At 47.4% G+C, this 22,800-nt stretch overlaps 1 protein-coding gene across 7 annotated transcripts in view; it reads left to right on the forward strand.

The window, feature by feature from the left end:
- The window catches only part of kdm6a (lysine (K)-specific demethylase 6A), a 60,270-nt gene extending 37,517 nt beyond the window's left edge, over nt 1–22,753 (forward strand). For 5 of the 7 annotated variants that reach the window (XM_029115800.2, XM_029115801.2, XM_029115802.2 and 2 more), the window contains 21 exons: nt 361–487; nt 2,241–2,339; nt 2,846–3,065; nt 3,443–3,607; nt 4,571–4,684; nt 6,464–6,544; nt 6,792–6,899; nt 7,455–7,883; nt 8,095–8,969; nt 14,511–14,640; nt 15,109–15,214; nt 16,502–16,707; nt 17,536–17,588; nt 17,769–17,843; nt 18,097–18,245; nt 18,480–18,594; nt 19,576–19,763; nt 20,099–20,240; nt 20,355–20,481; nt 20,563–20,733; nt 21,816–22,753. In XM_029115800.2, coding sequence (XP_028971633.2) covers nt 361–487; nt 2,241–2,339; nt 2,846–3,065; nt 3,443–3,607; nt 4,571–4,684; nt 6,464–6,544; nt 6,792–6,899; nt 7,455–7,883; nt 8,095–8,969; nt 14,511–14,640; nt 15,109–15,214; nt 16,502–16,707; nt 17,536–17,588; nt 17,769–17,843; nt 18,097–18,245; nt 18,480–18,594; nt 19,576–19,763; nt 20,099–20,240; nt 20,355–20,481; nt 20,563–20,733; nt 21,816–21,842 — 3,707 coding nt within the window. In that variant the 3' untranslated portion in view covers nt 21,843–22,753. The remainder of the gene's footprint in view (nt 1–360; nt 488–2,240; nt 2,340–2,845; nt 3,066–3,442; nt 3,608–4,570; nt 4,685–6,463; nt 6,545–6,791; nt 6,900–7,454; nt 7,884–8,094; nt 8,970–14,510; nt 14,641–15,108; nt 15,215–16,501; nt 16,708–17,535; nt 17,589–17,768; nt 17,844–18,096; nt 18,246–18,479; nt 18,595–19,575; nt 19,764–20,098; nt 20,241–20,354; nt 20,482–20,562; nt 20,734–21,815) is intronic. The other 2 variants (XM_029115803.2, XM_029115804.2) reach the window with 1 other exon arrangement.
- Nucleotides 22,754–22,800: the final 47 nt, after the last annotated feature.

Genomic DNA, 22,800 nt, shown 5'->3' on the forward strand with positions numbered 1-22,800 from the left:
GTGTGTGTGTGTGTGTGTGTGTGTGTGTGTGTGTGTGTGTGTGTAAAGACCCTCCCTTGACTCGGTCTCTTCTGAGCGCTCTAGACAGACGAGCCATTTGGTGCTTTCCCACACCAGACAGACTCATTGTAGAGCTGGACCGTACCAGTGTGCAGTGTTAGCCACTGGATATAAACCAGTGTTTGCAGAACTACCTGGCTTTGGTAATAGACTGGCTGCGTGGGGCGTGACCACTGCAGACGGGGCTAGTCCTGAGGACCCCCCAGGCAAGCCAGCAACGTGCTGTCAGCCAGCGTGCAGAAGGCCGGCCCTGGACTCCGATAGCTTCACTCTCCACTAACCGGTTTGGTCTCTCTGTAGGCTGGATGCATCACACAGTGGAGCAGCTTGGCGACAGAGGCACCAAGGACAGCTATGCCATCCAGTGTCTGCAGAAGTCGCTAGAAGCAGACCCTAACTCTGGCCAGTCCTGGTACTTCCTTGGAAGGTAAAGCGGCTTCTTTTGTTGTAATTTTTGTGTTTTTCTTTCGAAGTTACTGGGTTTCCATTTAGCGGGTGCGCGTGCGTGCGCATGCTTAGTAGGACTTTGCCCTGTTTTGTCAGTTCAACTCCCGTCTCAACTGTTTCTGTTCTCCTATAGACCTGGGCACTCAGTGTTTTAGGGCTTCCTTGTCTGCCCTGCTCACTTTCATTTTGGATCCAAGTTAGTACTCGAACTTGAAATATTTCTTCTGGGCATTTGTACTATGACTCTGTGGCCTGTTTTTAGGGCGCTTTTGACATGGTTGGGGTGGTTCGGAGTGCCACAGTGGATAGACAGCCTCCTGTCTGCGCCCCCTTCACCCCAGGAGCCTGGGCGGGGCTACGTCTAGCTAAGCATACTCAGCCTGCTGGCCTTTGACCTCCATTTGAGTAACCCAGTCTCCAGGCTATGGCGCACGTGAGCCAGGAGGAGCAACCAATCAGAGTTGCTTTTGAGGAAGTTCAGTTCTCTGGGAGCGTAACGTATTTGCCATACGTTTCCTCGTGCGAACGCACACTTTGATTGCGTCCACGCTATTCGTAGCCAGCATTTTCATACTACCAGATTATAACCTGCAACACTTCATCATTAAGGAACTTATCTTAAGTTTTAAGAAAGCAATCATTGCTTTGTTTTGTCAGGGTAAGCAACAGAGCACAGCTTTGCCGTACAGCGCTCCGCGGAGCACACGCCTGTTCCACAGCAAAGTTACGATTAGTAATTGGTGCCTGGGTCTACAGAACCCATGCGTTAATGTGTTCTGGGAGATGATTTGGCGGTGGACTAAGCCGATTAAACCCACACCAATCTCCCTGGGAATTATTCACAGCTTTCCTTTTGGCTGATGAAGGCCACATTGGTCGACGTCTTCCACTGGACCTTCTGCCAATTTGGGTGGAAGTGTCTGGGAACCGAGTTCCTGGGAGTACTGATCAATGTTAGCGGGATTTGCAATTAGCAACGCTGAATCGGCAACAGCCCAGACTTTTAATATCTGGGCTCTGGCTTGGCTGTTTCATAACCCATTTATTTATTTTGCACCATTCTTTTGGCATCTTCTGCCGAGCAACTCCACCTTTAACTAATTTGTATTGAAGAACATTGTTCGAGTAGTTTTGGTCTTTAGCCAGGTGTTGTCTGGCAAATGTCAGTGTTTTAATATTATTATTATTTTTTGATCTCTGATGTCGTACCCTGGGGTTCTTAGTGATTTCTATGAGCATCTTATGGGCTGAATTTGGTGAAACGACCTGTCCTATGTAGGATGCCAGTGTTCTGGAATTTTCAAAATAATTTGTCTGTCTTAGCCTCCGATAGGTCTTTGGATCTTAGCGTGATGTGTTACCGCACACCAATATGGTGAAGTCCAAAAGTTAGTCATTTTTATGGAAGGCAGAACATCGAAGGTTAACTGATAATTTTCTTATAAGTTGCGTCTGACTAATTTCAGCCATTTCTTGTGATTGAAGAAGTGGGGATGTACCGACTTATTCAGCCATCATTTTCAGTTCACAGTTTTTGTGCGTGACTCATTAAATTGGGTTACCTTTGTCAGGTTATAATTGTCAATAGCAGGCCAACTAATGTCTGAGACAGATACAAATACTGTACAGCCAACATCTAAATAGAAGAGCAATGTGCTCTGTCTGTTTGTCACTTGGACGATCATTGTTGGTGTTTTTCTACTTGTGTTGATAACAACAGTTTTCCTCTCCAGGTGCTACTCCAGTATTGGGAAAGTCCAAGATGCCTTCATCTCCTACAGACAGTCGATTGACAAATCAGAGGCCAGCGCTGACACCTGGTGCTCCATTGGGTAAGACAGCAGTCATTTAGCAGATGGTCTTGTCCAAAGCTACCTACAGAAGCGATCTGGGTTAAGTGCTTTGCTCAAGGGCACAACGACATTTATAATGTTTTCCCCTTGTGGGCCTGAATTAGAATAAGCAGTTGTGGGTGTGAGTGTTGAAGTCCTGTCCTATTAAAGGAGAACAGCTGGGGGGCATTATGACAGAAGGGGGGGGTGGAGCCAGGGAGGGGTGCTGTCCCCAGAGGTTGAAGCATGTTAGTCTTGGATTGTATCCACCCTAGGGAGTGTTCACTAAAAACTCTGCCCTACCCGCTTCCAGATCATTAACACGTCTGTAAATCCTCTCCCCCTCTCTGCCTCTCCCCCTCTCTGCCTCTCCCCCTCTCTGCCTCTCCCCCTCTCTGCCTCTCCCCCTCTCTGCCTCTCCCCCTCTCTGCCTCTCCCCCTCTCTGCCTCTCCCCCTCTCTGCCTCTCCCCCTCTCTGCCTCTCCCCCTCTCTGCCTCCCCCTCAGTGTTCTCTACCAGCAGCAGAACCAGCCCATGGACGCCCTGCAGGCCTACATCTGCGCGGTGCAGTTGGACCACGGCCACGCGGCTGCCTGGATGGACCTGGGCACGCTGTACGAGTCCTGTGGGCAGCCGCACGACGCCATCAAGTGCTACATCAACGCCACGCGCAGCAAGGCCTGCACCAACACCCCCACCCTCACACAACGCATCAAGCTGCTGCAGGTAGGTGGGGGGTGGGGGGCAGAACCTCACACACCAAGCACTAGCAAACATGTTTTGGTACATTTGTGTGGTACCGTGATGCAATCCGGTCATTTTGATTTCTCTTTTTTTGCCCTCATTGAGATATGAACACGGATTCATATTGATGCGATACTATTACATTCTCTAGTAATCGTAAAGACATAATCCCATGTCATTGTTTTCAGTGTTTCTTTTCTTTTTTTTCTTCAAAACCCCCACCCGTTTCTCTCATCCTCCGGCGAGGCTGTGTTTCATGTCCCTATAATCACGGCCAATGGACCTGTTAGCGGATCGTCCAGCAGCGCTCCGGCCCGCTAGGTCTGACGTGTCTCTGACATCACTTCCTCTTCCTGTAGGCTCAGTTGTGTAACACGCAGCCAGGTAGTGCTGCTGGGGGGAAGGGCGCTAGAATGCTTCCTAGTATTGAGGAGGCGTGGAGCCTTCCCATCCCAGCGGAACTCACGTCCAGACAGGGGGTCCCGAGCACGGCGGCATGCAGCCCAGAGACCCCGCAGCCGCAGGTGAGACCCCCGGGTGCCCCCCTCCCCCCCCCGAGACGAACGGCACCTCAGGGCTGCATATTTACACGGTTGGAAGGTGGATGGACGCCACGTTAGTGCCCTTGAGGACTTGGTCTGTTCACGGCGGGAGATGACGCTGTTGTGTGTTGCATTACTTTAAAAAAAATAATAATAAGAGTCAAGTGAGCTGTTATTGGTCAGGGTTGGCTGTGGGGTGGGGGGGCAACGTGGCTGCTATTGGATGTAGCGTCATTCACTGCACACACCTCAGTGTCCCAGCTGTTTAAATGTGTAGCTCTGACGGCACCCTCCTTACCGACCCCTGGTGCTTCCTGTCCTGACCCACTGATCCTCCCTTCTCCTGTAACTGGGCCTGGGGAAATCCCATGGACGCCCATCCACAATGATTGCATTCACCTGTGTAGAAATGTTTTTATCAGCGCCGATGAAATAATTGAGTCGAGATACTAGAATAAACGCCCCCTCCCCCAACAGTAACATAATTGAGTATATTATTCCAAATTATTGCACCCCCCCCCCCTCCAAGCCAGCTGCCAATGCTACTCACTCATCCATTTCCTTAACCCGAGCCACTGTTTGCTATGACACTACTAATGTTTTCAGTGCGTTTTGCAGCAACTTATATCTGCTGCATCATGTCTCAACTTGCTTGTCTTGTCTATTTTTTTTTTCGTCTTGGATAGCCGTTTGACATTAAATGTTTCATGACAAACGGCGTTAACCCTAAATATTTCAGTTGTTTTTCTTTCATTTCAAATTCATCTCATTCCTCCTGCCAAGAAAAAAAAAAAAAAAACAGACAAGACTTTGACACTGTCTCAGAGGTTCCTGGTCAGAGGTGGTCATTCAGGTTGCCATCAGGGGTTGTGGGATCTGTTTTGACGGACAGGGGTCCCCCTCCACACACGTTAACTTCCTTTGCCCCACCCCCTCCATCCCCAGGCGTGTAAACAGCCCCAAGCAGGTGAGGCTGGTCAGTCCCAGGCACATGTATCCCCCCACGCTGATGGCCAGGCCAGCCCCGCCAAGAGGAAACGCATCGCAAGTCCCTCTAAGGTACGCTGCTGTCCTAAACCCCGCCCACCTATGGTCTGGTTCAGCCCTAAACCCGATCCATCTAACATCTGGTTCAACCCTAAAACAGAATCGTCTAATATCTGGTTCAGACATAAACCCAGACCATCTAAGATCTGGTTGAACCATAATGGAGGCCATGTCTGTGAGGTTAGGTAAAATGAAAAGCTGTTGCCTGTTTTTTCAGTCCTTGTCGTAGTGTTTTCTGCATATTGAATAACAACCAGCAACTGGTTCTAAAACAGGGCTGCCCAACCCTGTCGCTGGACACCTACAGTTATGACTAACCTGATGTCACCTTCTCATTTAGCTGTTTTATCCTAATCAGGTGTGCAAGATTAGGGTTGGAGACAACCAACAGGTTGTTAGCTCTCCAGAAACAGGATTGGGCAGTGCTGTTCTGAAGTACAGGTGTCAAACCAGTTACAGGGAGGGCTGATGGTCGGCTGGTTTTTACTGTTTGTCTTGGTCATCATTAGGCACCAAAAGAAAAGGCAAAACCCAGCCTAAAGTAGGCTCTTAGTGGAATCTATTTAACGTGTGTGTAAAGCCTGGACCCTGCTCCATTACAGAACTGAGGCACATTCATTCCCCCAAAATGCCCCAGTAGACCCCAGTCGCGTGGCGGATCAAACCGTTTCTCTTGCACAGTGGATTATTTCTCATCTTTCTCTTAAATGAAGCACAATTTATGCAATGCACAAATGGTGACTACGCCGGCATTTTTAAGTGGAAGTATGTATTCATCTTAAGTGTTTTAATGTTTTGGTATTTGACACATTCAGGTAGGGACCTTCCCGGGTTTTCATATGTTTTGACATGAGTGGGTTTAGTTGAAACTGTGTAGAAATGCAATTTGCATGAGCACAATCGTCAAAAAACAGTTGTATTTATTACCAGTTTCATTTAGTCAAACAGGCACGTGAATCATTCTTGTCCTGATGTCAAGCACTCTACCTGTCTGTTTTGCATGTTTCTAGTCTGCTGTTCAGTTTGCGACCTGTGTGCTCGTCACCTTCACAGCTTTCAGGCAAAACACTTCAGTCTGATGGCGTTGGAGTTGCAACTAGACCCACTGTAGTCACTGTTTTTGTTTGCCTACGTGTGTCCACATCTGAAGCACTGTCGGTAATGACCCCCTATTTTGAACCAGAGGCTTGTATTTAGAAGCCTGACTCGAGTTTTCAGTTTGTTTGCCCGAAGTGAGCCATCGTGTTCTCTGGGTTCCTGATTTAAAATGAAATGAATCAGTTGAAAGAGCAGTTCATGTCTCTGAACGACTTAGCGTGACTTCCTGTCACTGGTCCTTATTCTCCACGTTGAAATCTCGCACGCGAAAGAAAGCGCAAGGTATTCGCTATAATGTAAGATTATAATGGCTGAATCAACCCAGGAAAAATCTCATGTTCTCTAAATGGTGTTTGCTGTAAATTAGGATGTGTTATTGGGCTACTTACCTGGTAAAGTAACGGTAACAAAGTGCTCCAATGGAAAGGCTAGCAGTCTAACCATAGATGTCAAGGAACTCATTCTAAACATGCCATCGAATTAAATTACTGAGATAATCTTAATGTGGATATAAACCAACGTGCCAGCCAAATCTTCATGCAACCAAATAATGCCCTGGTGTGACCAACTAAAAGATTCTGTGGCGCAGGTGGAAACGGTTTGTCTGGAGTCCTGGAATTACACCCTTGATGAATGCCAGTATGAATGAAGCTTTGTTCACGAGCCTCCCTCTTCGTTTCTCGTGTCCCGCAGAGTGCTGTGGAGTCTTGGACCAGCAACAACCCTGTGCAACAGCAGATCCCCAGCTGGTACCTTACGCCACAGAAACTGCAGGTTGGTTGTGCTGGTCCTTTCTTCGCTGTGCCAGAGTCGGTTTCTAATCCCGCGAGTCAGACCTGAACTGTATTTGTTATATGTGAGTCGTTTTACAGACTCTACCGGCCTTGTCCAAAACAACTCGCACTACTGTATAGAGCTCCTTGAGTGCAGAATAGTAAGCATAAGCCGCGAGCAAAACACTTCAGGCTTGGGATGGCTAGCTGTGGTTCTCATGGCACCTGACCATTCCCTTGTCCTACAGCTTCTCGATCACCTCCGCGCCAACCGGGCCAGTCTGAAACCACCTCAAGTACTGATGCTGGACCAGCTGGAGAACCAGTTCTGCCTCATGCAACAGCATCAACAGCAGGTAGGCCCACACAGCTGACCTGAGACATTGCTCACTCCCTTCTGGCAGAATTTCTGCCCTGTTTCCCCTCCAGTGGTTAAATACATTTGGATTGATATAAACCAAGCCTCAAATAGATGTAGACTGTGGCTTATATATCTTTTTCTGTCACCCACCAGGTTTCCCAGGTCTGAATAAGACCCTGAGTAGGGGGTTGCAGTGAAACATTGTAGTGTATCATGCCTCAAGGCTCAGCATTGAGTCTAAATCTGTCTTAATGGTTGGTGACATTAATAATCCGATAAAACAGAAACAGAGCGGGCTCCTGACTTTTTAGGCTTAGAGTTGTGTTCCCCTAATCTATTTCTAATCAGGAACTAGTTTAGACCTGTGACAGCCGGTGAGGATATTTATTGCTAGGTGGACAGAAACAAAAACCAGACGTGTTCCGGCCCTCCAGGACTGGAGTTGAAGACCCCCGATAAAGTTAATCAAACACCACGGGTCTTATATGAATGTTACTCTAACTGGGACCTTACTGGTGCGCTTCTGTTTTTCTTTCCTTTGATTGGTCAGGCGAGACAGCAAGCGGCAGGACAGTTGCGGCCGACCCTACCAAACGGCCCCTCGCTGTCCCCAAACTCCCTCCCCTCGCCTCACCCGCTGTCCCGGACTTCACCCATTGGTCACAACCCAGCCCACCCCCCCTGCACTCCTCGGCCGACGGCCAACGGCCCTTTATCTTCGAGTCCCCCGGGGCAGCTGGGTAATCCGGATGTGGGGACCGCGGGCAATAATCACACTGCCGGTCTGCTGGGCGCAGGGACATTACTGGGCGGTTTAACGGGAGGTGGCGGGAGTAACGGAAACGTGCCTTACCTGCAGCAGAACTGTCTACCTCACAACTGCACAGTTACCAGTGGTACCAGTACCAGTCACAGCATTAACAATATTAGTAATGAAGAAGAGGCCGGGGACAGCCAGCAGCGCACCAACTCCACTCAGGTACTGGACTCAATAGGTTACTGTCCCCCCCGTCTGTCTGGGGGGCCCCCCCCGTCTGTCTGGGGGCCCCCCCCTGTCTGTCTGGGGGGCCCCCCCCGTCTGTCTGGGGGCCCCCCCCTGTCTGTCTGGGGGCCCCCCCCCCGTCTGTCTGTCGTTCTCAGTAACTGTCTTGGTCGTCACTGATCCATCTTTGTTTTCATTCTCCTTCCAGGGGTTTCACAAAGGTCACGGTTCACATTCGGCGGGTCCCAATGGAGAACAGCCTTTCTGTCCTTTCTCCCCCACCTCCACCCCACCCCAGATCACTTGCTCTGGTGCTCAAAGTCTAAATCAGGTCGGACATTCCACCGGGCCCTGCCCTTCCTCATCTTCCTCCTCCTCTTCCTCCCTCTCCTCCTTCTCCTCTTCACCACAGAGGGTCGGTGCCCCAAGTCACCCGTCCTCCTCGCCACTCCATTTCCCCGCCACTACCTCAGGGGCCCAAACCAAAGAGATCACGCCTTCAGGAAACATCAGCGGCCCTTGTGCCGCCACGGGGACGCCCCTCAGTCCCGGTGCCACCGTCCCTACCCAGGGATCGGCTACCCACGTCCAGCGCGGGGCGGTGACCGCCGCCACGGATAGCTCGGCGGGGGGGCCCTCGTGGACCGGCCCTCCTCATCCGGGCGCGCTCAGTTCAGACAATCCTCGGCTCTCAGCCTTGCTCCTGGGAAAAGCCAATAATATGGAAACCACCAACCAGGACGGCCGCAATAATCACGGTGGTGTTCGTCAAGGAGTGGACGTTAATGTCAAGGTCAACAACATCCACCACAGGCGCCCCCTGCCGGACCACTCCGCGGCATCCTCGGCTCACTCCGCCCTGTCCGCGACCTCGCCCTGTCGACCCACCGGGCCCTTCCCCTCCACAGCCAGCGGCCTGGTCAGCCTTAGCGCTGCCTCGCGGGTCAACGGTAAGGAGCCGGAGGACTCTCGGACCCCGGCGAAGGCAGGGTCCGCTGGGTTGTTTCACAGCCGGCCGGCCCTCTCCTCATGGTCCTCGGTTTCCATCTACCCCAGCTCCAGCCAGGTGCTCCGGGCATGCAGGTAGGACGTCTGTTCTTTGTTGCACCCTCCTACACATCTCATTGGGAGGTTGGCAGGGCTTTCCAATGCTTCCATTTTTTTTTTTACCCTAACCTTACATAGCTGATTCTGAGTCAGGTTAAGGTTCAATCCTTTGGGTCGACTGATGTTTTTTTTTTCAGGGCTGATGCCGGTACCGATTATTAGTGATAATAAGGAGACCAATGACTGACATTTGGGGCCGATCTAAAAACACCAACACCAACGCATACATTTGAAAATCTTTGAATACATATTTGGTGGAGTAAAGTTAGTCCTTTAACTGGGTATTAGCGTCACAGAAAATATCATCATGATTGCAATGTTTGTTCTTGAGGTGTATTGCAATGTCCGCACTCTTACCTTTGAGAAAACAGCAAGGCATCTCTCTGTGTTCCTCTTTCCCACATCTCTCTCACAAATATGACGTAGTGTTGATTGGCTATTTACTCCTTATGTATAACCAATCTCATAATTCTGTGGGCGGGTCATTGAGCCATTCAAGTGGAAAACTTCCAGAGAGATGTGGCTGCCAGGAAAGCGCATTTATGGATGTAATGTAAAGTGTTTTACCGCCAATCATACCAGACGGTTATAGTAAAAGGTATGATAGGCTGATAATCGCCCCCCCCCCAGTCAAATCAAAAACATTTGGGATGTCTGGGAGGAAAGGCTTGGCACTCAGGGGGCCATGGATGTTTTAAATGCTGTGTTCTTAATCTGTTTATCTTGTTTTCCTTTTAAATGCTGCCTGGGGTCAACCAGAGGTCACTATCGGCCACACAGGTTGTACCAGGCTGGCTTTCAGAATGGCCTCTGGCTCGCTGTTTGGAGTTGGGGTGGATGCCACCTGGAGCTCTGTGCTGTAGCTGCCCAGACTGCCTCTATTGGCCTGCTTGGTGGTCCTCTGGTCTGGCAGCTAGGCTGACCCACTGTGTTATTTGTCATCTGTGACATTAAGACAGTGCTCTGATCTAGGTCAAGCCGTGTCCTTATTTATACTTTACTAATTTGTTTTTCCTTTTCTGATGGATTGGGGTGGGGAGGGGCAGTTCTGTGGACAAATAAGACAACTCATTGTTGAATATTGTCTGAGTGTTGTGGCTAGAGGATCATTTTTTTTACTATTGTAGGATAGAGTGTGTGCCCGGAGCAATTGTCGGGATTAACGTAGATTAAACTATTTGAATCATACATTGAAGTCATCATACGTTAGATAAGAAATGCCGCTACACTTCAGTTTTATTGCAACAGACCATCACGTTGTGGGTGCACAAGGCACTGCTTGGAGGCGCCAATTAGTTTATTGGTTTTCGGAGTGGACGAAACGTGCAGGTATGAGGAGCGCATTTGACATTCTAAAGGCACTGACATTCTGCATCCCTGGCTTTTGCAACTCATGTTGCACCCTAGCCTGAATAATGATATTTTACAGGGCTTGACATTAACGCTTGTCTGGAACATTAAAAAGTAAGAAGTAAAAAAACATGTTGTCGTACAAGAAGAACGTAGACTGCTATTGTCCGAATTGAGAGGTGAAATACAGCTCTGGAAATAATTGGGACCACTGCAAAATTATCAGTTTCTCTGGTTTTACTATTCATAGGTATGTATTTTCAGACCTTAAATAATGCAGAGAAAACACATTCATATTCATTTTTCAACAACAAAATACTAATGTTTAAACTTAGGAGGAGTTCAGAAGTCAATATTTGGTGGAATAACTTTGCCTTTCGTGGCACAGAAATTTAAGTAGCTCGGCCTTGTTTGATGGGTTGTGACCATCCATCTTCCTCTTGAGCAAATTCCAGAGGTTTTCAATGGGGTTCAGATCTGGAGATCGGGCGGGCTGGCCATGACAGGGTCTTGATCTGGTGGTCCTCCATCCACACCTTGATTGACCTGGCTGTGTGGCATGGAGCATTGTCCTGCTGGAAACACCAATTTTCAGAGTTGGGGAACATTGTCAGAGCAGAAGGAAGCAGGTGTTCTTCCAAGATAACCTTGTACTTGGCTGGATTCATGCGTCCTTCACAAAGACAAATCTGCCCCGATTCCAACCTTGCTGAAGCATCCCCAGATCATCACCGATCCTCCACCAAACCGATCCTCCTTCACAGTGGGTGTGAGACACTGGCTTATAGGCCTCTCCAGGTCTCCGTCTAACCATTAGACGAGCAGGTGTTGGGGAAAGCTGAAAATTTGACTCGTCCGAGAAGATGGCCTTACTCCATTCTTCTATGGTCCAATCCTCATGGTCTTTTGCAAAATTCAGCCTAATTCTTTCTAGCTTTGCACAACTTCAGCCCTGCCCATAGGAGCCTGTTTTAAACCGTCCTCACTGAGCACTTCACCCCAGCTGCTGTTTGCCATTCTTTTTGTAGGTCACTTGATGTCGTCCTACGGTTGTTGAGTGACATTCGAATCGAGTTGACGGTCATGTCGGTCAGTGGACAGTCGTTTTTGCCCTCTGCCAGTCTGTAGCTTTGTTGTCCCCAATGTCTGTTGCTTGACCTTGTTCTTATGAACCACCGTCTTTGACATTTTCAGGATGGAAGCCACCTGACGCTCACTGTATCCCTCTTCCAGTAAAACCAGAATTGAAACCTTCTTTTCCTCACTCAAAGCTTTTCTTTTCAACTCTTTTGTTATGCTGAATAGTTAGATTTCTATTCAAATTACCTTTGAGGTACTGCTTGCACTGTTTTTGCCATCCAGCTGGTCCTATTGCAAGAGGATAGTGATGACCACAGCAGTGGTTTTTCTACTTTTCCTCGTTAAATTAGATCTGGTACCTCATTAAGTAAAATGAGGTGTGCCTTTGGTGGAATTTCACAGACACTGGAATGGAATGGCTGCCATACATGTAGACATGCTGATGTAAGAAAAATTAGGAGTGGTCTTTTAGGAGCTGTACATACTTATTTAGCATCTAGAGATTTCATGGCCTAAATTAATTCAATGGCTCTTAGTCAATTCATTTGTCACAGAATGTGTGTGCGCGCAATGTGTCTGACTGTAATTTTACCCATTTGAATTCTCAAACATTGTGTTGCGTGCCAGATGGCTAACGCTGTTCCTCCATCCAATCACAGAGGCAGCCAGACTGGTTAAGGAAATGTTCTCCCATGTCATGATGGGAGAACATTTCCCTAAATTACACACAATCCTACGTTTCATTGTTTCTGAAGTTGTTTTGTGGTTTTTCAATGTTCGAGTTCAAACTGCAATGCTGGCAAAGACTACTCGGAAGTGAAATGTGACCGACACAACAGAGGCAAGTGATGGGACCCCCTTTACCATGGCGTGACTGTCTTCAATTGAAGGTTTTAGTTGTAAATGTTGAAGTTTACCTGCATTCAATGTGACACAGAGGGAGAGACATACTACTTGTTATTGCAGACATGCAAATTAATCAATCTTTAGAATTTTCTTTTATTCAACAAGTAATTAACCTGACCCACTTGTCCAAAGCCCAAGTGGCCAATGAGTTTTATGTGAAGCCCTGTTTATATATCATGTACATTTGCTTACCTTTTCAAAACAAATAGACTTAACAATATATGTTTTAATCATATGGGTAAACAATTTGCACATTTGGAAAATGTTGATGTGCAACATGCAAGGGATATGAAAATAATGTTGGTACTGTTGTCTTAAACCAGCAAAAGAGAGCAATTTGGTGTTCATTGTCAGTAACCTTTAGCAAGAGTGGTTGTAAAAATGAGCAGCTAGTTTTCAGTTTTGTTTAATGTTTAAGTTAGAAAAAAATGCATAAATATCCTAATCATATGTATATGATGCTGTTGTTGCCAAGAAGTATTTAAGCTTTTTACCTGCCCTGATTGCTGGTGGAATTAAATGAATAGTCTACACTCATGCATGTAATAAGATCTGTGACTGTTCATAAGATAATCAGTGAGGTAAAGTAATTTTGAGGTAAAATAATTTTGGCTTGCGTCCTTCATTAGTTCAAAAATTGTCATTCCAATTCATGGCAAACATTTTGGTACATTCCTTGCAAGTGTGAAAGCCTTGCATTGTCTCTCTGAATAACAGTATCTGCATAATGACTAAACTGTAATTTGAGAACTTCCAGGCTCTGTGCAGAAACTGCTTTGTGGAAGTGTTCACCAACAGCTTTATCTACATAACTGTAGTCACCTTCCTCTTCTGATTGGCTCGGGTTCTTTTATCTACATGACTGTAGTCACCTTCCTCTTCTGATTGGCTCGGGTTCTTTTATCTACATGACTGTAGTCACCTTCCTCTTCTGATTGGCTCGGGTTCTTTTATCTACATGACTGTAGTCACCTTCCTCTTCTGATTGGCTCGGGTTCTTTTATCTACATGACTGTAGTCACCTTCCTCTGATTGGCTCGGGTTCTTTTATCTACATGACTGTAGTCACCTTCCTCTTCTGATTGGCTCGGGTTCTTTTATCTACATGACTGTAGTCACCTTCCTCTTCTGATTGGCTAGGGTTCTTTTATCTACATGACTGTAGTCACCTTCCTCTTCTGATTGGCTAGGGTTCTTTTATCTACATGATGGTTCCCTAACCCTTTCTCCTCTTTCCAGGGAGACTATCTGTCCTTTCAGGTCTGGGGGCTGTCTGTATATTATAGGTTGACACGGCTTTTCATTCCTGGCCTCTCTGGTCCTGTATGTTTTCAGTACTGTCCCGATTACACAAGTTACAGTACTGGAACTTTCCTTTTCTGTCCCAGTTCGTGCTTAATTGAAATGCTGCATTTCTTTTTATTTATTCGGTTTGTTCATTCTTTAATTCAACTCTACAAAATGTTCCCAACACCTGTCGCTCTTTCCTTTTAATTGGTTCATCAAGTCCTCTCGTCAATGTTTCACTCCACATTGTATACTAGCCAGCTCAGCAGCACTAATGATAGCTGGCGTTGGTGGGCTGGTGGCTGTCCTGGTTGCTCCCTAACTCAAACTGGGACCATTTCACTGTAGTTAGCCCTCTTAAGTGTTTAATTAATGCATGCAGTTATTTAAAAAAATAATCCACGCATTAAATTTGAATTTGACTTGACTCTAAATTCACTCCCGTAGGTGTCCGGTTCCCATGTCAACCTTAAATGTCCCCGTTCTGTTCTCCAGTGTGTCTGCAGGGTGTGGCCGGTAACCGTCAGGGTGGCAGTGATCCTGACCAGTTAAGCCCTGTGTACACACAGGTTAGGTGACAGATGCACTGGGCGTTGTTTCGTGTGTGGGACTGCTAGCTGTGCTGAGCCGCTTTGGACTGGCTCCAGCCAGTCAGTTTTAACGTGGATGTGTTGTTTTTAGTACAGTGAGGGTCTGTACCTTTAAAAACCCTCCCGTTGCTGTTAGCTGAATGTGTATTTAGACTACCTGTGATTGAGCATCCAGACCTGATATCTCTCTCTGTCTCTCTCTCGCTCTCTCTCTCGCTCTCGCTCTCGCTCTCTCTCCCCCCCCCCCCCAATCTCTCTCTCCACCCATCTCTGTCTCCCTCCCTCCATGCACTGCGTTTCTTAGGAACCTCGGGAAGAACGGCCTGTCTGGCAGCAGCGTCCTCCTGGACAGGTGTCCCCCGCCCCGGCCCCCTCCGCCGCCATCCCCCTCGCTGCCAAAGAATAAGCTGAACCCCCCCACGCCCAGCATCTATGTGAGTGTTCAGCCATGCGGGGGTCCACCTCACCGTGTGGGGATCCCACTGACTCAAACACGCCACCGTGTTTGCGTTCATGTCCCGTCGTGCGTGTTCATTTCGGTCGGTGCTTTTGACGGGACAGCTGCCGGCTACGGCAGAGCGAATAGATTCAGGCACCCATAATGCACTAGACAAAACAGAAGGGGGGAAAAGCAGCCAATGTGTATTTCGGCAAAGAGAACAAATGGTGACCGAATCGTTTGCAATGACAGGCTAGGTTTCCCACATAGCGCTGAATGTTAATGTCATGCCCTGAGGTGAATGGTCTCCATGGCTTCAGCTGCTAGTTAATGTGACGAGGGCCGGGTGGGGCTGGATGGGAGTGTCTTCTAAATGCCTGGGACGGGTGTGTGTGTGTGTGTGTGTGTGTGTGTGTGTGTGTGTGTGTGTGTGTGTGTGTGTGTGTGTCTCTGTGGTGTGTAGCTGGAGAACAAGAGGGACGCCTTCTTCCCGCCACTGCATCAGTTCTGCACCAACCCCTACAACCCTGTCACCGTCATCAGAGGGCTGGCCGGGGCGCTCAAACTGGGTGAGCACGCACACACGCATGCACACACGCACACGCATGCGCACACACGCGCACACACGCACGCACGCACACGCACGCACGCACACGCACGCACGCACACACACACACGCACACGCATGCACACACGCACACGCATGCGCACGCACGCGCACACGCACGCGCACGCACGCACGCACACGCACGCACACACACACGCACACGCACGCACACACTACATTGGTGGACTTGATCCTTTAGATAGCGGATGTGACAGGACAAATATAAATGATGGGCTTTCCTCTTTCTGAAACATGGGCTTTGTGTGTCACTGGCTGCGTGCGGGTGAGAGACAGGGTGTGTGCGTGTTCTTGCAGACATTAACTTGCTCACGTTCGTGTGTGTGGTGTGTGAGTGTGTGTGTGTGTGTGTTGAACAACTCTACATGTATGACAACAGCACCACCTGCACACAGAGTGTGTCATTACACGCACCACGACATCTGTGGGATGTAGGCGTCAAACTCCGAGCCTCTACATCTCCTCACTCCTCCCCTGTTCAGTGCCTTGTTGATGAACTAGGGTTACTAATTAAGAACCTGCCCCACCTGATTGTCCAGGTCTTCATTTGAACAGCAGTTGTGAAAGGGGAAAGTCACTAATTAACATTGATGCTAAATGGAAAGAGTTTGACACCAACATACCAGACTGGACTGGTTGCTAGCTACTGGTTGGTGACTACTGCCCAGACATGCTAGTGGCTTCTGCCATGTCGCTTCTGCAACGTGATGCTGTGTTTTGAGCTGGCAATGGTTTATACTTGGTCTAATGACATGTCTGGGAACAACTGGATGGCGACCGTTGTCACTGGTTCAAAGAGCGTTTCATTTACATTTCAGTGGAGACCGCTGTTGCAATGCTTGTTTTCCTGGTCACAGGGAGCAAAGCCACGAATTGTGTTGACAAAAGGCACACGATTACTGAATTTCATAGATGTATGATGTTTTTGATTTTTTTTTGAGGTAACATACTGCACATTTTCTTAGTGTCTCGTCTCATGCCCTAGCTTTCAAACAAGTGGCTTTGGAGCGCATTTAGAAACTCTAAAAATATATATTTTCTTCCCCATTTAAAGTGTTTCTGTTTTACTGTTACTGGAAATATATGCATTTCTGTGCCAGATGATTTCCAGTCAGAGATGTGATTTTGCTGGTGGTAATAAACACCACCTCTCCTTTGACCCCTCTTTCTCTCACTCACCCTCTTCTCTCTCGTAATGTCCCCCCACCTCCACTGTTCTCCCCTCCGTCAGACCTGGGCCTGTTCTCCACCAAGACGCTGGTGGAGGCCAACCCTGACCACCTGGTGGAGGTGCGGACCCAGTTGGCTCAGCCCACCGACGAGAACTGGGACCTCAGTGGCACCAGGAAGTTGTGGCGCTGCCAAAGCAGCCAGTCACACACCACCATTGCCAAGTATGCCCAGTACCAGGCCTCATCCTTTCAGGAGTCTCTGCGGGTTAGTATGTACCAACAGCGGGTGCACGGACACACACACACACACACACACGGGGACAGACAATAAGATTAAAACCAAAAGACGTTCAAGGTGTAGCCTCTGTGCGAGGCATTGGTGAATTTGAGTGCTGTGTTTTAGGCTGGGGTCACGTAAGGTTGCACACACACACCCTGGTTTCTTTGTCCGAGGGGTGTGTGCTGTAATACTCACTGTATATTCACATTAGGGACGGCTGCTATAGATTATATAAATTGGGTTTTGGAGTGATATGCAACGTACATTCATTATTGATTGCATACATTTAGTATACATGGTGCTTTTACTTCAGGGGGGAGGAGAGGGGATGCATTATCCAATTGGAAGCTGGGGTTGATTGGGTGGCCATGGTAACATGAGGGGCACCTTTGAAATGTCCCCAGGGCGAACACCCCTGTTCCTCTGAGTGTCTGCTCCTGTCCAGGGACACACCGGGACCCACCCTGCTTACTGCCAGAACCAGGCCAGCAGTGGGATGCAGCGCTCTGTACTGCTGGCGTTCACCTCTTTCACTTTAAACCACGGCCTACCTTCTGCTGTTTGTAGAACACTACTTATGGCAGTTACTTTCAGTTCAGCTAATTTCACACTTTGACTGGATGCAGTTTAGCTAGCTACACATGTACAGGTGCTACTGACGTAGGTCTGCCACTCACAGGACTGCTTGTCATCCATGTGTCTGCTTACTGAGAGCACTCAACCTACATATACGCAAATAAACCCAAAGGTTTGTTATTTTTACATTATTATTAATAATGATAATATTAAACTTTTACTAACTCTATTTTTCAGGAAGAGAATGAAAGGAAGAAAGAGCTGGAAGCAGAGGCAGCCAATGCCGAGAAGTAAGGTTGATGGCTGCGTCTGTCTGTGGCTGCGTCTGTCTGTGGCTGCGTCTGTCTGTGGCTGCGTCTGTCTGTGGCTGCGTCTGTCTGTGGCTGCGTCTGTCTGTGGCTGCGTCTGTCTGTGGCTGCGTCTGTCTGTCACTGTGCATTGTCTGAACTACATCTCACATGATCCTGCAGTGTGTTGCGTCGGAGGAGAGGGCCCTTCAAACACATCAAGTTTGGCACCAACATCGACCTGTCTGATGAGAGGAAGTAAGTGTTTCAAACAACTCTCACTGATAAGTGTTGTGGTTCTCTTCATGTAGTAGAGATCAGGAGTTTCACTTCTCACCATGTCTGTTACCATTTCATATAGACCAGATTATAGCCTGAACCACGCTCAAAATGCATCAATTTCTAGGCCGGAAGGTCGGTTGTTTTTGGACCGGCCAATGATGCCCCACATTGGCAGCGGTGTGTTTGTAATGTTGACATCTCTGACCTTCAACCTGTGACCTGGTCCCAGGTGGAAGCTGCAGCTCCAGGAACTCAGCAAGCTGCCGGCCTTCTCCAGGGTGGTGTCTGCCGGGAACTTGCTGAGCCATGTGGGTCACACCATCCTGGGCATGAATACCGTCCAGCTCTACATGAAAGTCCCTGGGAGTCGGACGCCAGGTACAAACACACATGTAAACAGGATTAGACATACCTGTATATTTCATAGGAAATACGTCAAGTAAGGCATCTTTGCCATAACGATATCTGACAATATCCTCATATCTTTCGTCTCTAGACTATAGTGCGTGAACATACCAGACGTAGCTAATAGCATGGCCGTCGAGTGTAGCTGGTCCGTGAATACTGTAGTGTTGGCGTTCCATGGTACAGTATTTGTCTCTGTCTTTTCAGGTCACCAGGAGAACAACAACTTCTGTTCGGTGAACATCAACATCGGCCCAGGGGACTGCGAATGGTTTGCTGTGCCAGAGCCTTACTGGGGAATCATCAACGACTTCTGTGAAAAGTATGCCGACCAGAAGGTCCCGTTGGGGCTAGTATTGTCGGGTGAACTGATGTCAGGGCATTGATGTGCTCTCTGTTTCTAGTATTGTCGGTTTAACTGATGTCAGGGCGTTGATGTGCTCTATGTTTCTAGTATTGTCGGTTGAACTGATGTTCCAGGGCGTTGATGTGCTCTATGTTTCTAGTATTGTCGGTTTAACTGATGTTCCAGGGCGTTGATGTGCTCTATGTTTCTAGTATTGTCGGTTGAACTGATGTTCCAGGGCGTTGATGTGCTCTATGTTTCTAGTATTGTCGGTTGAACTGATGTTCCAGGGCGTTGATGTGCTCTGTTTCTAGTATTGTCGGTTTAACTGATGTTCCAGGGCGTTGATGTGCTCTATGTTTCTAGTATTGTCGGTTGAACTGATGTTCCAGGGCGTTGATGTGCTCTATGTTTCTAGTATTGTCGGTTTAACTGATGTTCCAGGGCGTTAAGGCCACTTTGTTATACCAAAAACCTTCTCTGCTATAACTCAATGCTGGAGAACACTAGCTCTTGATAAAACATTGTTGAGATACCTGGAACAAACCCCACCTGGTCCAGATGTATTAAGGATTGTATAGTCTTTTGAAGGCAAATATTTATTTCATCAACTTAAAGGCTGAAAGTTGCACCATTTGCATCCCGGCTGGTTTTTGCTGGATAATGGCTGAGCGTGTGCTCATTGGTGTTGACTGTCCCTCAGGGATGTCAGCTGAACATGTCCTCTAGAAACAGTCTGTAGTGTACCTGTCCCCTTGGATTCATTGGAGACATTATTTCTATATTCAGCAAATGCCTTCATTGTATGCATATCTTCATTTATTGTTGATCAGGCATTCCAGGCATTTACACATTACGTTAAACCTGAGGCCACGACGGATAACTCCTATATTTGTAGCTCAGGAACTGAAATGAATCGGTACCGAGTTGTTTCTCTGACAGCGCCCTTGTTCCCAGGAACAACATCAACTTCCTGATGGGCTCGTGGTGGCCCAACCTGGAGGACCTCTATGAAGCAGACGTCCCGGTGTACCGGTTCATCCAGCGCCCGGGCGACCTGGTGTGGCTCAACACGGGCACGGTCCACTGGGTCCAGGCCGTTGGCTGGTGCAACAACATCGCCTGGAACGTGGGGCCCCTAACCGGTACGGAGGGGCGCTGGGGGAACACCCGGGTTCAGTTAGTTAGGGGACAACATCTGTCACTGAAATGGATTGACGTGTGCAGGTCTCAGGATGCACCTGTATATTTACAAAGAACTGCCTTTTTTCCCCCTCCCCTCTGCTCGGGAGCTAGTGTTTGATAAAATATTTTGGTGGACACAAATTGTGAGCCAAAATTTTTGTTTCATGTTTCCTGAGTGGGCGGGAGTGGAAAGCTGCAGATTTGGCGTTGAGATTGACAGAGACGTAGCTATGACGACTTGTGGTTAATTCCTCTCCTCCTTCATCCCTCTCTCCGTCCCCCTGCCTCCCTCCAGCGTACCAGTATAAGCTGGCAGTGGAGCGTTATGAGTGGAACAAGCTGCAGAGTGTCAAGTCCATCGTTCCCATGATACACCTCTCCTGGAACATGGCCAGGAACATCAAAGTGTCTGACAGCAAGCTCTTCCAGATGATCAAGTGTGTAATATGTATTTCGTTTGCTCTCTTGCTCATTCACGCGCGCACGCAGAGCTAACCTTTCAGTGTGTTTATGTGTGTGTGTGTGTGTGTGTGTGTGTGTGCGTGCACTAGGTACTGTCTGCTGCGGACGTTGAAGCAGTGTCAGATGATGCGGGAGCTACTGCAGGCAGCAGGCAAGGAGCTGGTTTGGCATGGCAGGACCAGAGATGAACCTGCACACTACTGCAGCATCTGTGAGGTAAGGACACACACACACACACACACACACAACCAGGTCCACACTCAGTCATACACACTCTGACCCTTGGTCTGTCCCCAGGTGGAGGTGTTTGACCTTCTGTTTGTGACCAGTGAGAGTAACACCAGTAAGACCTATGTGGTGCACTGTCAGGACTGTGCCTGCAGGGGGAGCTCTAACCTGGACAACTTTGTGGTGCTGGAGCAGTACAAGATGGACGACCTCACGCAGGTCTATGACCAGTTCACACTCGTAAGTCAACACACCGGGGACTTTATGATGACCAGGACATCCATGTCCCCATCACATTTGTCAGTAATAGATGGCTCTTGGGTGATAAATACAAAAATGCATAAAAGCCAACAAATAACTGGAGGTTTTTCCAGCAGAAGATATCCTGTTGGCTTAGGTTCTTTCAGTCGCCTGATCTTGCCTTCATGCTGCTTTTCAACATTGTATTAACTCAGTTCAGCCTGGAAATGACCCTGCACCATTGAGTTCATCACAGACACCGCTGATTGCACGTAGGGGACATTTTGCTACTGTAGATCGAGCTCAGTAAAAGATAATTTACAGAAACAAGTAGCAGTGTTTAACATTAGAACCGCCAGGCCTTTGAATCTTGTAATTCATTTGTAAGTTCATTGAAATTCAACCAAGGCACTGTCATTCATCTGGGAGTTTTATCGCATTCATCCATTGACATCATGCATTCAGTGAGGGGTGATTAGCGCCTGGGTACCATTTGGGTACCAACGCTAAGTGGTGTAGGCTATTGGCGATTAAGTCAGAAAACAGGGTTTAAAAAACGGGTGAATAGTCTGTAGGGAAGGTAATGGAAGGAGGAGGGTGTAGCTTTCAAAATGGCAGTTTTATTTTAATTACAAACTCAAAAGCCAATTGGTGTAGGCATTTGGCGGTTCTAGTGTTAAATTAAGTCAAGATTAGATCCTCTAATCTCATGCCTTAATGAGTATTTAACTTAGGAGTGATTAAAACAATGCACATCAAACTAGCTAGTTATCTAACCAAAAAATGAATCAGTACTAAAAAGAGGATATTGACAAAGCAGATGGAAAAAGGAAGAGGTGCCCTGTGAAAGTGCCAACAGTCTCTTGGTAGGCCATCATTCCCCCTTTCATAATGTTTGCAGTGGTTTCCATGTGGTGTCATTGAATGGGCTGTGAAATAAAAAGCATTACATCGGGGGGGACAACACTTAGTCGTTTGAAGCTCACTAGTACAGGTTGAGGAAAAAAATGTAAGGCTTTCATAGTTTTGATGAGTTTTAACATTGAAAAATGAATCTCATCCTTCTCTGTTCCCCCCCACAGGCTCCACCCCTGCCTTCCTCCTCTTGACGACAACATTCTGTTGTCCTGACGACAGATAGAATCATCCCTTGACTTCCGGAACACACCGGAAGCCCTTTTTCTGATATTCAGGAAGTGAGCTAGCAGTTTACTGCTCTTTGTAGCTATCCCACAAGGCAGCTGTGTGAAAAGCTATGTGTCTATGCAACCTGCCCTGAGCAGAGGTTAGGGTTGCAGAATTCCGTGATTCTTTTTCTAGAAAACCTGGGAATTTTTGGAAAGTTACCGGAATTTTACATCCCTTCTGCCACCGCCATCAGGCTGTTCAAATGCTGCCTGGCTCAGCTGTAACTTCTCTAGAAAAATATGAAAATAATGATTTTAAAAAATTGACTGAAAGTGTTTTTGTATATATTATGTTAGAACTGGCAACAATGTCACACAGACTACTAACTTGATGAATTCCTCTTTTTTGTTTTCTGTACCAAGCCCCTCCCTCCCTAGTACACACACACTTTATCTTGTTCTTGAGTCCTAGCTAGTGTAGCTGGCCTTGTATGTTAGATAGTTGTCTTTCGGCAAGAAAGGAAGAAAACCATGTCCTAATGTGACAACTTTGTGAGAATATTTTTTTACAGCTTTTATTGTTAATTTTTGAACCATAATGTTTTTCTTTTTTACGTTAAAAAGAGGAATACAATGAGCAAAGATAACCAGCCAAGTCACCAAGAAAAATGGGTTGCACACAGACTTTTAAGGAATACACTTTTCATTTTTTAATCTTGTAAATTTACACTATTTATAAAATGCATATTTATTGCTTGAACAAAATATTTGTTGATGGAATGCTGTAAATTTGTTCCCCCAGAGTACCTGCCATTAAATTTGAAGGAGTTGTGTCATTTTGCACACAGCCCCTCATACGTTTTCTATAATAAAACGGCTTTAGCAAAGCATTGTATAGAGACCCTTCTTCAAATAATTGCATCATTTTCATGGAACAGAT

Source organism: Esox lucius, chromosome 20 (genome assembly GCF_011004845.1).
Source record: "Esox lucius isolate fEsoLuc1 chromosome 20, fEsoLuc1.pri, whole genome shotgun sequence".
NCBI lineage: Eukaryota > Metazoa > Chordata > Actinopteri > Esociformes > Esocidae > Esox > Esox lucius.